This window comes from Vigna umbellata, chromosome 2, assembly GCF_029865625.1.
Source record: "Vigna umbellata cultivar VRB3 chromosome 2, Vumbellata_1.0, whole genome shotgun sequence".
In the NCBI taxonomy this organism is placed as follows: Eukaryota; Viridiplantae; Streptophyta; class Magnoliopsida; order Fabales; family Fabaceae; genus Vigna; species Vigna umbellata.
In genome coordinates this window covers 44,571,337-44,584,657 of record NC_142166.1, presented here as the reverse complement: position 1 = coordinate 44,584,657, position 13,321 = coordinate 44,571,337, and the positions used below count along the sequence as shown (strand labels likewise).

At 33.9% G+C, this 13,321-nt stretch overlaps 1 protein-coding gene across 1 annotated transcript; it reads left to right on the top strand.

Moving 5' to 3' along the window:
• Window positions 1–3,964: 3,964 nt before the first annotated feature.
• Window positions 3,965–9,564, top strand: LOC124844600 (homeobox-leucine zipper protein ATHB-8). The gene is given in 19 exon segments (XM_047321563.2): window positions 3,965–4,505; window positions 4,942–5,101; window positions 5,190–5,290; window positions 5,433–5,523; window positions 5,943–6,038; window positions 6,130–6,243; window positions 6,331–6,414; window positions 6,516–6,671; window positions 6,757–6,831; window positions 6,963–7,069; window positions 7,148–7,343; window positions 7,447–7,635; window positions 7,830–7,910; window positions 8,194–8,328; window positions 8,427–8,752; window positions 8,863–8,962; window positions 9,045–9,194; window positions 9,294–9,402; window positions 9,405–9,564. Coding segments are annotated over 19 exon segments (2,532 nt in total). The 5' UTR covers window positions 3,965–4,287; the 3' UTR covers window positions 9,449–9,564.
• Window positions 9,565–13,321: the final 3,757 nt, after the last annotated feature.

The following is a 13,321-nucleotide window of genomic DNA, read 5'->3' as shown; positions in this document are numbered from 1 at the left end:
CCTCCCACCTTTGCTCCCGTCAATCATACGCCACCCACCTCATTCTCTTCCAAATTTTTCATTCTTATTTCTGATATGTCTATATCCACTCTAATATTTAAAACACAATATTTTTAATATCTTTAATATACTAAATTTAATATATTTTAAAAACAAAACAAAGAACAATATCAAAAACACTGAGAATCCAAATTCATGATGTAAATTAACATTAATACCTTAATTTTTAAAATACTTTGAGGCTTATTTACCTATATATTCTCATTCCTATTTGTATTTTCATCTTCCTCTTATCACTACCAATATTAACAACAGTAAAACTTAATCATTCTTTTTGATTTCCATCTTGATAAAAAAGTTTTAAGTTGATTATTATTTTCGGAAAAAATTATATTACATCCTAATTTTAGAAAATAAATGCTTTAATTAGGTTATTTGAAAAGGTAGCATGATAATATCATAAGTTAATGTAAAATGTTATTATCTTGATTTTAATTTAGTCATTATGTATATTTTTAATTAAATTTACTCTAATTTTTTAAAAATAATTATTTTTTTCTAAATTAAAACCAAATTTAATATTAATATAAATATTATAATGATAATTTTGATTAAAAATGATTTTATATTATTGTATATTACTAATAGTGTTAAGTGATGTATCAAAACATTTAAAAAAAAACACATATTAACATATGGGTTGTGATTAACATTATTAGTAAATTTTTTAAATGACTTAATTAAAATACTTTTAAAAAAATGATATTGAAACTTTTTGAAAAAATGAAGACTAATTTAACCAAAAGACCAAATAAGTAATTAAAATTAATAACAAAAGGCAATAAAAAGGGCATAATTTGGTGGGACATGATGCTACTCTCTGCTTGTCTTTTAAGCTATGCTGATTTAGACTTTATTACTTTGATTGATTCCATTACCCCAACTAAAGCAATTTACTCTCTCCCTTTCTCTAAGGATCATTAACTTTTCATTGGTGCTCTATAAACTAATCCATTGCTACTATTGGACCAGGATGTGGAGGATCGATTCATGATACGATTTATTTTAGTTTCTCTTACAATGCGGAATGTTCAAGAATCAATTTCCACTTTCACTCGTCCCCTTCTTTCTTTTATCAATTATTTTATACTAATTTAATTTACAAGTTTCGAAAAGAAGGAACCTCATATCTTTGCATATATGGATCATTACCTTTTTTTATTGACTTTGCACATTCATTTTTGCCCAATAACATTGACTTACCGCTCTGCTTTTCTTCACAAAAAAGTAGTCTCACCTTTTATATCATATCATATAATAAAACAACATTGCCACCGATAAAAGAAAAGTGTATTTAGGTTTGTAATTAGGGGTTGTAAAGCTCGTTATAATTGGCCTCAACCCAGCTGGAAGATGCTTTAAATTTTTGTACGAGAATGGGTTGATCAGGATTGATTGACCATGTTAATCCTATACATAAAAGTGAAAAAATAAAATACCTTTTAGCAAGAAAGATTACAGCAAATACAGTAGATAGGAAAATTATTAAAATTCAGAATTTTTTCACTTAGTTTTTATCGATAAAATTAAAATTAGATAAATGAACAGCTTTTATCAGTTAGAGCTGTTTTTAACAACAAAAATTCTTTATACCAAATTAATCATTAATGCCTCTATATAAGCTAATTAATGAATTGTTAGTCTCGTGAACCTAACTGAAATGACTTATAGTTTAGTGGGTCTACCAAATAAATTATCAATGGACCTAAATATTATTCACATAGAGCAATAATATATGGCTAATTGAGTTAACAATCACATAAAAAAGCAGCCGCGTGTCCTTAATCTATTTGATTTTATTTGATAATATGTAATTAGTGCGCAATATTCATGTTGCGAGGCAATTATCAAAATGTCATACATTAGTTGCAATTACAGACTCAAATGGTTTGGTAAGAGCGTGTTGACTAATCCATTCACGATTTTACGTTAAATTCTCAAAATTTGATAAAATTTCCTTCTCCAATAATGTATAAATCCGTGTATGCGGTGGAAACGTAACTAGATAGTCGTATTAGTTTTGAAGATAAAACATAATCTTAATAATATATATTTTGTTGTATGCACAGCTAGTTTCAAACTTTTGAATACTATTCTAGGATTACAAATGCGATTCTCCTTTTTCACAAGTCTTAACTACTACAAACACCGTAATGTGATTTCAGGTCAAATTGAAATACACGAAATAAGGAACCTGTGTTTAGACTCTGGCATAATTATTTTGACCAAGACAAACCTAAAACGAGATACGTAGGGCAACATCCTCGACCAATGTAGATAGAAAAATAAAGGTGGTCTTTGTAATCTTAAACCAGCCTCTTTTATATCAGCAATAATCATATTCATCACTTCATCTATAATAATGGAAATGAAGGAAGGAACCGTTTTCTCTTCCTTCCCATGCTTACTGGTATACAATACTTTGCGTGCGTATCAGTGCATTAAGTACACGATTTTTCCTCATGGATGATAACCTCAGTTTAACATCATCATTGAACATATTTATGGCATGGATAGGGACAGGTTCTCATGGCCCTGTCATTTTTTTCTTTTAAAACACTTAAGTTATATAATATAATAGTTTACCTATTTATTTAAAAAATACCATAATATCGTTAATATGAAAGTACATTTTATTCGAAAGATGGTAGGACCGATCCTCTGTATGGAAGAAGAAATTGTGAAAATATGAGGTGAAATGAAAATGCATTCGAAATTAAACGTAGCTTCCCGCATGCAGAAAACCCTAATAATGGTGTCTCAGTGATGCCCTTAGGACTCCATCACCAACTCCTCTAACTCTCCAAATATCATATTGAGGCGACACAGACATAATTATGGAGTCAAGAAAAAAATGATGAGTATAAAATTATCTACTATTAATTAGTTAATGCATATTTCTCTACCAACCATTATTCTCTCACCTCTCACAAGCACACACTGTTTATATTCCTACAAAACATTCATTCCTAACTAATTACAATAACTAAAGAAAAAGTACTGTAATTTATGCACTGCATTTCAACTGCCACCAATAAATTAACCTACCAATTCATGCTTATGCTAATGTGTATAATAAAGGGCTAATTTCTGTTTTCTTTTTCCATTAACATCCATAAAAAGAGAAAAAAATATACTTTCTACTGCTCATAATAATCTTATTTATTTGTGTAACCTTTACTTGATTATATCATGAAATATGCTTGTAATTTCTGAATGGAAAAGAAACTGAACAATACAGCTGTCTTTGGCTCACGTTGTCCACGACGATGATACAACCTCAGTTTGAGGTGTATAAATACGTGAGACCACTCTGCATGTCAGTAATTTGTATTTTGATTTTGAAGAAAAGAGAGAGAAAAAAAAAAAAACAAATAAAACATAGCTTGTTGTCCGATATATGGTTGTAATCTTTGTAAATAGAATGTGGACCATGCATAGACGGTATAAATTATGATGCAGCATGGGCAAAGGGTATATTTGTGCGAAGGAAGGACAGAGCACATTTTTGACAGTGGCAGTGACATACATAAAAATGAAACGAAACGGTATCTGGTTTTGTCTATTGTGCATTCTCCAACGTCCAATAATACTATACAGTTTTCAGCGCACGCGTCGTGAGCGAGAAGGCGGGTGCCACTTTTTTTTTTTTTTTTAATTTGTTTCTCAGAAGTCACAATAGAGAGAGAGTGGGGTTTCCTTTCCAAGTGTTGGAAAGTGCCAAAATGAAGTAGTGCAAGAAAAGCAACAGCAAAAGCAACAGGCAAAACAGCTAAAGAAGAACAGAAAGCAGAGGGAGAATGATGTGAAAACAAAAAATGTTTCCCTATTCTGTCTGATATTTGGGGTTATTCTCTTATAAGCAACCCCATCTCTCTGTCCCATCCCAACATACCAGCACTCGTCCTTTTCCATTCTTTATACAGACACACACACAAAATAAAGAAAAACAACCTTTTCCGTTCACTTCCCATCCCTCTCTCTATCTCTCTCTTCTCCCATATATCATCCAATATAATATAATACAATACAACCAACAACTGTCACAGACAAACTCTGAGTGGTACCTCTTTTAAGTTTCTACTTTCATTCTCCTTCTCCCTCTCCCTCTCCTCTCATTCATGTCCAACTCCAACTCATCTCAAACCTCCTCTTCTGATTAATGAAACCTCTTCTTTTCTTTTGTTTCTCTCGTTCAAACCAATAAATACAATAAATCGAGAAGGGATGATGGCTGTGAGTTCGGCCTGCAAAGATGGGAGCAAGGTGGCAATGGACAACGGCAAGTATGTCCGCTATACACCCGAACAGGTGGAAGCACTGGAAAGGCTCTACCATGAATGCCCCAAACCAAGTTCCCTCCGCCGCCAGCAACTCATAAGAGAGTGCCCCATTCTCTCCAACATTGAACCCAAACAGATCAAGGTTTGGTTCCAAAACCGAAGGTAACTTCTTCCCTTCCATCCTATTCTCCTTCTTTCTTCAATTCTTTCCTGATCACCTTCACTTTACATCCTTAGCTTTCAACATCCATCTGCATACATAAACTTTGTGTTGAAATTTGAAAGTAATTTGATTTATCAAAAGGGTTGCTTGATTTCTGTAAATCTGACTTTTTTTTATTAATCCTCTCTTTGTATTTCTTGTCTCCTTTTCTTCCCTTCAACCAATATTTTTGTTATCTTTGGCAAAGATTTTTAAAAAATTGGTGGTAATTTTTCATTTTTCACGACCTACCAACCCAAGTTCAGGTCTTTCTTGTTTGTCCTTTTTTTTCTTCTTCTTGGTCTTGTTTCATGACTCAACAAGACCTTAATTAAAATTTTCGCAGTTAATAATTTCAGAGGGGTAATAATTATGGTGTTTTGTTGGTTGTTGCAGGTGTAGAGAGAAGCAGCGGAAAGAAGCGTCACGGCTGCAAGGTGTGAACAGGAAGCTGACAGCAATGAATAAGTTACTAATGGAGGAAAACGACAGATTGCAGAAGCAGGTGTCACAGCTGGTATATGAAAACAGCTTTTTCCGCCAACAGACTCAGAACGTAATAAAACCATACTATATTTTTTCTTCATCACATACAAATTAAAACGGTGATTCATATTCATATCTACTGCAATCATTTCCTCCAGGCTACGGTTGCCACGACAGACACGAGCTGTGAGTCGGTGGTGACGAGCGGTCAGCGGCACTTGACGCCCCAGCATCCCCCGAGGGATGCTAGCCCTGCAGGGTGAGTGAATAGTGAACTGTGAAAACGAAAATAAAAACCTGGTTTTTCACATTTCCTGTTGGATCCTATGTTTTATCTGTCATTGTACTGATGGAATATTATTATTCTCGTGCTTTGCGTTGTCTTTGTCTCTTTTCTGCAGACTTTTGTCCATTGCAGAGGAGACTTTAGCAGAGTTTCTTTCAAAGGCCACTGGAACTGCTGTCGAGTGGGTCCAAATGCCCGGGATGAAGGTTACCGCACTTTCCTTTTTCTCTTAAACTGTTAATTCCATTTCCGTTTAGTGAAAAAAAGTACATCCACCTTCAATTAACGAAACCAGATTGTTAATTAAACAAATAATCTTCTCAGTCCCTAGTTCCTAGCTCCTACCCTCCGCACTCAACTGTTTTCTTATTTATTTCGTAATCTGTCAAAGCCTCGTATTAATTTTCACTTGAAGCATCTATTAACAAATTGATTTTATTAAGAATTTCCAAAGACACACCTTAAATGATCTGTTGCTTTTATCTGGTTAATGGGAAAAGTGGATGTAATTTTATTTTTACCATGTTTGAAAGCTCTATTCTAGTGCCGTGCAACATTAATATCTTGGGCATTTTCTAGTTTGTGGTATAATGTTAGTCTTAACGTTTGTTCTGAATGTTTGTAGCCTGGTCCGGATTCCATTGGAATCGTTGCTATTTCTCACGGTTGCCCTGGAGTGGCCGCACGTGCCTGCGGCCTTGTGGGTCTAGAACCTGCCAGGGTGAGTTCCTTCCTCTTTCTTAGAGGACTAATCCTATGGAATTATGTGGGGATGCATTGATTGAAAATTAAAATGAAAATGTTGTGCATAGGTTGCCGAAATCCTCAAAGATAAGCTCTCATGGTTTCGTGATTGCCGAACCGTGGACGTTCTAAATGTCATGTCCACTGGAAATGGTGGAACCATTGAGCTACTTTACATGCAGGTATAACAATATAATCTGCATCTCTCAGAATTAGTATACTTGCAAGCTTTAGTAAATGCAAATTTCAACATATGTCATTTTGTTCAGTTGTATGCGCCAACAACTTTAGCACCTGGTCGTGACTTCTGGTTGCTGCGCTACACATCACTTTTGGAAGATGGTAGTCTAGTGGTATGTAACTTACGGTTCTTTGTTATCTTTAGAACAGTTCTAAACTTTTCATTCTCCTCCCCGGCCTAACTCTGACGCTCATGTAATTTGAACAATGTTAGGTCTGTGAAAGATCACTCAACAATACTCAGAATGGTCCTGCTATGCCTCCGGTGCAGCATTTTGTTAGAGCTGACATGCTGCCAAGTGGCTATCTGATAAGACCTTGCGAAGGAGGGGGGTCCATTATCCATATTGTTGATCATATGGTTCTAGAGGTTTGTCAAATAAACACCTTTATGAAGTGACGTGAAATTCTTCCTTCTTACTAGTTTGATAAATTATAATGACTTTCTGCCTCAGCCATGGAGTGTTCCTGAAGTTTTGCGCCCACTTTATGAGTCATCAATGTTGCTATCTCAGAGGACTACTATGGCGGTAAGTCGTTTGTTTCTGCCTAATAGCTTTCTCTGCACATTTAAAACGATCTGGAATCCTAAATGTGATGCTTGTATAAGCCTTTGTATTTTCACCTGTTAAGGACTGTTGTAATTGTAATTGTCATTCAGGCCTTACGTCATTTGAGGCAGATTTCTCAAGAGGTTTCTCAGCCAAGTGTAACAGGATGGGGAAGAAGGCCTGCAGCTTTACGTGCACTGAGTCAGAGATTGAGCAAGTTTGTGTCACTAATTGTCCCTTGCTTGATATAATTGACTAGTTATAGTATCTAACTTTAAACTTTGTTTTTTCGCAGGGGCTTTAATGAAGCTGTCAATGGCTTTGCCGATGATGGCTGGTCCATGTTAGAAAGTGATGGCATAGATGATGTCACTCTTCTAGTGAATTCCTCACCTAGCAAGATGATGGGAGCTAACCTTGGCTATAACACCAATGGATTTCCTTCTATGAGCAGTTCTGTGCTATGTGCCAAAGCATCCATGTTGCTACAGGTAGTATATACTTAACTCAAGCAACATAAATTGATTCTTTACTTTCCAATTTCCACCTTATTTTACTGTATTTTGTTGTCTCATACTCTCTCTGTCCTTGTAGAATGTTCCTCCAGCAATTCTTCTTAGATTCTTGAGGGAGCACCGGTCAGAATGGGCAGACAGCAGCATTGATGCCTACTCAGCTGCTGCCATTAAAGCCGGTCCCTGTAGCTTGCCAGGGGCCCGACCAGGAGGAGGTTTTGGGGGTCAGGTTATTCTTCCGCTAGCTCACACAATCGAGCATGAAGAGGCAAGTTATTTGCTTCTAATTTAGGCTTTTCCTGCATTGAATATAGTGTTTATTATTTAGCATTTTTTTTTCTTTCAAAAAGAAAATCAAATGGAAAACTCATACTTCTTTTGCCTTAGGATTTTGCATTAACATTCTTGTAGTTTTCTATAAGTGTGTACTGGTGCCTTGCTGACCCTTGATCTCTTAAACAGTTCATGGAGGTTATTAAGCTTGAAAACATGGGCTACTATAGGGACGACATGACTATTCCTGGTGATGTTTTCCTCTTGCAAGTAAGTATTTGTTTTACAGTACCATTTTCTTCGGCACATATCTTTCCATGTACTACCTCATTGCAATCCCGAATTGAGAGAAAAAAGAAAAGCTTTTAAAATTTGCTACCTAATCAGCCATGGGTTCCATTCTTTGCGTACTTGTTGGATTATTTCAGACTAAGGATGCATGAATGAAAACGAGATTTTTATTACAATTATATCTGCATATAGTTTAGTTTAGAAGGTTATTTCCAAACTCCAGAACACGGCTAACAGACCTGAGTGTCGCAAATGTTCACAGCTTTGCAGTGGAGTGGACGAGCATGCAGTTGGCACCAGCGCAGAACTTGTTTTTGCTCCAATAGATGCATCTTTCTCTGATGATGCACCCATTTTACCTTCTGGGTTTCGCATTATACCACTTGATTCTAGCTCAGTAAGTGGATTTTGCTTATACAAGTATTGTGTTGAGTTAGGATTCTGATTTTTTTATTTGTTTTCTATTATGGTAGTCTTACGTGTGATATGATGCAGGATGCTGCTAGTCCAAACCGGACACTTGATCTGGCTTCTGCACTTGAGGTTGGAACCACAGCAAACAAAGCAGCCGGTGATAACGCAGGTCATTCTGGGAGCACAAAATCTGTGATGACAATAGCATTCCAGTTTGCATTTGAAGTCCACCTTCAAGAGAACATAGCAACCATGGCCAGACAGTATGTTCGTAGTATCATTGCCTCTGTTCAAAGGGTTTCATTAGCACTTTCTCCTTCCCGTTTTGGTTCTCACAATGCATTTCACTTACCACCTGGCACTCCTGAGGCTCAAACACTTGCTCGATGGATCTCTAACAGCTATAGGTGAGTCATTTAAAACCTAGACTATGTTGCTCAAGTTTCGAGAATTACCAAGGAAAGAAGCATGACCTATAATAGCCTGACACGTGCTATTATGATTGTTTCCATGGCAGGTTCTATCTAGGGGTAGAACTTCTTAAATGTGAAGGCAGTGAATCCATTCTCAAGCCTCTTTGGCATCACTCAGATGCAATGTTGTGCTGCTCTTTAAAGGTAATAATATCTTTTAGTATCTTTCTTATTCTGCAATGTTAATATTTATGACAGTATAAGTTAACATACATGATTTTTGCAGGCATTACCCGTTTTTACGTTTGCAAATCAAGCTGGACTTGACATGCTTGAAACAACTTTGGTTGCACTTCAAGACATAACCCTGGAAAAGATTTTTGATGACAATGGAAAGAAAACCCTGTGCAGCGAGTTCCCCCAGATAATGCAGCAGGTAAAATGTTTTCTGCAGGACCAAATAAAATCATTATTTACCTCTTCACTGATTATGTTTAAGTTTATAACATTTTAGCATGATTGTTGTTTGTTGCAGGGTTTCATGTGTATTCAAGGTGGAATCTGTTTGTCGAGCATGGGTAGGCCAGTGTCCTATGAGAGAGCAGTTGCATGGAAAGTATTAAACGAAGAAGAATCTGCTCATTGCATCTGTTTTATGTTCATCAATTGGTCTTTTGTCTGATAGATTAAACACTGTAGGATGTAGGAAAGAAAAGTAGAGAACAAGAGTACCTTAACTTTGGCGAATCCCTAGAATGCTTTAAACTCCAAGATCTATCTATGGTCCCATTTCCTTCTTTTTTTAATTATTTCTCCTTATTTTTCTTTTATTCTTCTTTAGTATTCCTGCATATAGCTTTCATTCTTTAATTTCTGTCGCTTAACGATTACTAGAATTACATTGGTAGTTTAGATTTTATGACCATGGTAAAACACCTAGAGTTTAAAAAAATTATATGAATTAAAGCGTGTTAATACTTTTTTGACAAATATAAGAGCCGAAAAATAAAAGAAAAATGTACATGTACGTTGACTTTGAAAATAAAATTTTCACATAAACAAATTGAAATAGAAAGTGTGCAATATGGACTAAATATCTAATGAAGTCAAAAAAAGTAATAGTAGTGGGAAAATGTATATTAACTACAAATGAAACATTGTCACATCAGAAAATATAATTTGAAAATGAACTATAAATTATTATATTGATTTACATTAATATAATCAACCTTGGGACCAAAGAAATTAATATAATCAACATAGACTTACCTAATTATTTATGGTTGATACATCTTTCGTTTAATTTGCTCCAACCTTAATCTCACTTTCAGAAGTAGTGCAATAATAATTTGTTTTAATGCGCAAGATACATAACTTAAATTTATTTTAAAGGTTTTATTTAGAGTGTTACTTCCTCCACCACCACACAATTCTCCCTCCATCTCTCCATTCATCTTTTGCCCTTCTAAATATTTAATTTTTTGTAATTAAAAATTTTAACTTTCACCAACATAATTCATGAAACGGATGTCAGTATCCGTTTATTCTTAAACGGATATCAACATCTGTATTTGCCTCCGTTGAAGGATAAGAGATCTGTTTTACTTCTTTCAGTTCTACCTCTTGGAGCTCACTAGCAGAACTAAAAATTGAGTCGAGCTCGGGAACCCCTTTAGAGCCAATCATCGAGCCACTTTCCCAGTACTCTTCATCTTCTTCAGTTTCATCCTTCATATCCTAGTTAACATCAACAATAATATGACACTTCCACCAGAATATAAAGAAGCAATGAAGAAGCAGTCATTACTGATATAAAACAAATGGAAATGAAGAGATTATAATACCTAATACAACCATCGTCCAAAAAAGCACCTTAGTGAATTTCAATACCCTAGCAGAATCTGTAGCACAAACAAAAGTTGCAACTTTATTCAGCTCAAACTCCTCTTTCAACGCTCATCGTCTAATTTATCATTTTGTTGGTTGGGCGTATTCTTTTAATAATACATTATTATGTGTGTACTTAATATCGAACATTTTTTATCAATACTTAAATATACATAAAGTGTGGAACGGCGTGGTTTTGGGGCAGTGGTTTCGGCGATGGGAGGAAAGCAAAGGAACGCGACGAGGAGTGTGGCAGAGAAGGGAGGAGCGGAAGCTTGGGAAAATGAGATATGCAATAGGCCATTGGCATTATGGAAGAAGAAACTGAAACTGTAATTGTAACTGGGTCAGTTTAGGGTTTTAGTGTCCTTTTAATGGGCGAAAGTACTCCATAGTTTCATTTATGCCAGTTGGAGCATCACCGACGGGTGAGGTGATCGAGACAGCGACATCGCCGACAGGTGAGAGGCAGCAACATCCTGGTCAACAACCACAATTTTAACAATTGCTACAAATAGCATAAACAAACCTTGATCATCGAATTTATCACATGAGTCAGTGACAATGGAAGCAACAAAAATGGAGGAGGAAACGAAAATAAAAAAATAAGAGAGCTAAGAGGAGGAAAGGAAGAAGACAGTGAAAGGGAGAAATGAAGGTTATGTGAGCGTGTGGGGGGTGTGGGGATAGTACAGCAGTGAAAAAGCGAATGGGAATGGCATTAGGGTTTTAGATTAAAATAGGTAAAAGTAAAAAATAAATATTTATATAAGGTTAGTTTTGGAAATAAGAAAAGTTGGAGAGGTGAGGAAGAGTGGTGGCGGGAGAGTAACACTCTTTTATTTATTGCACACCAGTTTTATTGGGCCTAGTAGCCCAATATAAGATTGCTTTCTATATCTATCAATATTTTTCTTACACCCTATTACTTTCGGAATACAATGAACACTTCCAGAATTTTTTTTTCTAAAAAGCAATCACTCTTCCCAGTCATACGGAACAAATTTCTCTGTAGTTTTTTTATGGATGAGGCAGAAATTTGATTGGGTGTAAGAAGCAATACGCATAGGAGAGGAGAGGAAAATCATCTTATCCAAACATCAAAACCCAAAAAAAAACTGCATCACTGGACATTATTTCCTACATTATCATATTTTCTCGTTGCACGTCCACAGATGCAATAGAATGACAATTTTACCCTTATTGCTGTGTGAGAGTCAACGATAGAGTCACTCAACCATCATTCAAAAGCGTTGTCAAATATTTGAAATTATACAATTGAGAATGTATTGTAAAATTTGTATTTTAAATTACGTAATTCGAAATATTAATTTTACATTCTACCTTGTTCAATTTAAAATACAAAAATATAACATTTTTACGTTCTTGATTCTACAATTTAGAAGATTTAAGGATCGCACGGTTCAAAACTTAAATTGAAAAGAAGAACACCTTTTTTTATATATTTATTTCATTGAGGGTAGAATTGATATTTTAGACTATGGGTGCCGCAAGAAAACATAGAGGTGCTGGAAGCAATGGCCTCTATGTGTCACTTGGTGTGCACAATTTTTCTCTCTCTCTCTCTCTAACCTTAATACTAATGCAAGTTTAAAATTTTTGTGATGTTTATTTAATTTCAACATTATTTAACTACGTATAGATAATATATGAGAGGAAACTAAATAAAATTTGACTTATTGATATAACACGTAAATTTTAACATGATGAAGACTGAATCATTTATTGAATCCTACTCTGGAGTAAATATTTTATGAAAAATAATAAATATAATATACATTACAAATATATTTTATTAATTAAAAAATATTTTAATATATTCTCATTAGAAGGATTATTAGATGTTAAACTCAGTTGAAATAACATGACGCTCACTAAATTATCCAGGAGGAAATCTCGTGAATTAAGTATTTGATCATATCAAGTTAAAATAAGAAGTAAGAATGATTAAGGGTTAAATTAAATTGGTTTATAAAATATTTTCAACCAATCCAAACAAATTTAGTTAAACAAATAAATCTGTGAGTATAAATGTTAAGATTATATTTTCTTTATCCAATTTAGTGAATATTTAATATTTTAAAATTTAAAAACTTAATTATATTTTGATACTTTTAGTTTAACGTGCGAGAAACATTAGTTTTAAAGTTTTAATTATTTAATTTTGGCCCATAATTTTACAACTAACAGTTTTCTAGTCTAAAGTTTGAATTTCTTAATTTTAATCCATATATTTAGAAAATAAATCACTTTAGTTTTACGCTTAATTACTATCCAATACTAACGTGATGATGAAACAACCCTATTGACCTGTTTTAAATTTGATAATTGTAATTTAATCAAATATGCTAGTCGATATATTCATATTATAATATAGTAGTAGAAACATACGTGTGAAAGCATATGTATTTTTTTTTATGATAATAAAAGTATTATTGTTATTATCATAATTATAAAATTAAATATAAATAATTTTATTATAAATAGTTTTTATTTATTTTGAAAATAGTTTTATAATTAAGAAAATATTTAAATATAAAAAATAATCAAATCAAAAAATAATTAAATTTAAAAAATAATTACTTAAAAGATAACATTAATAAAATAATTATTTTAATTTAAAAAACTTTTATTTAAAGAATAAAATTGAAAAAC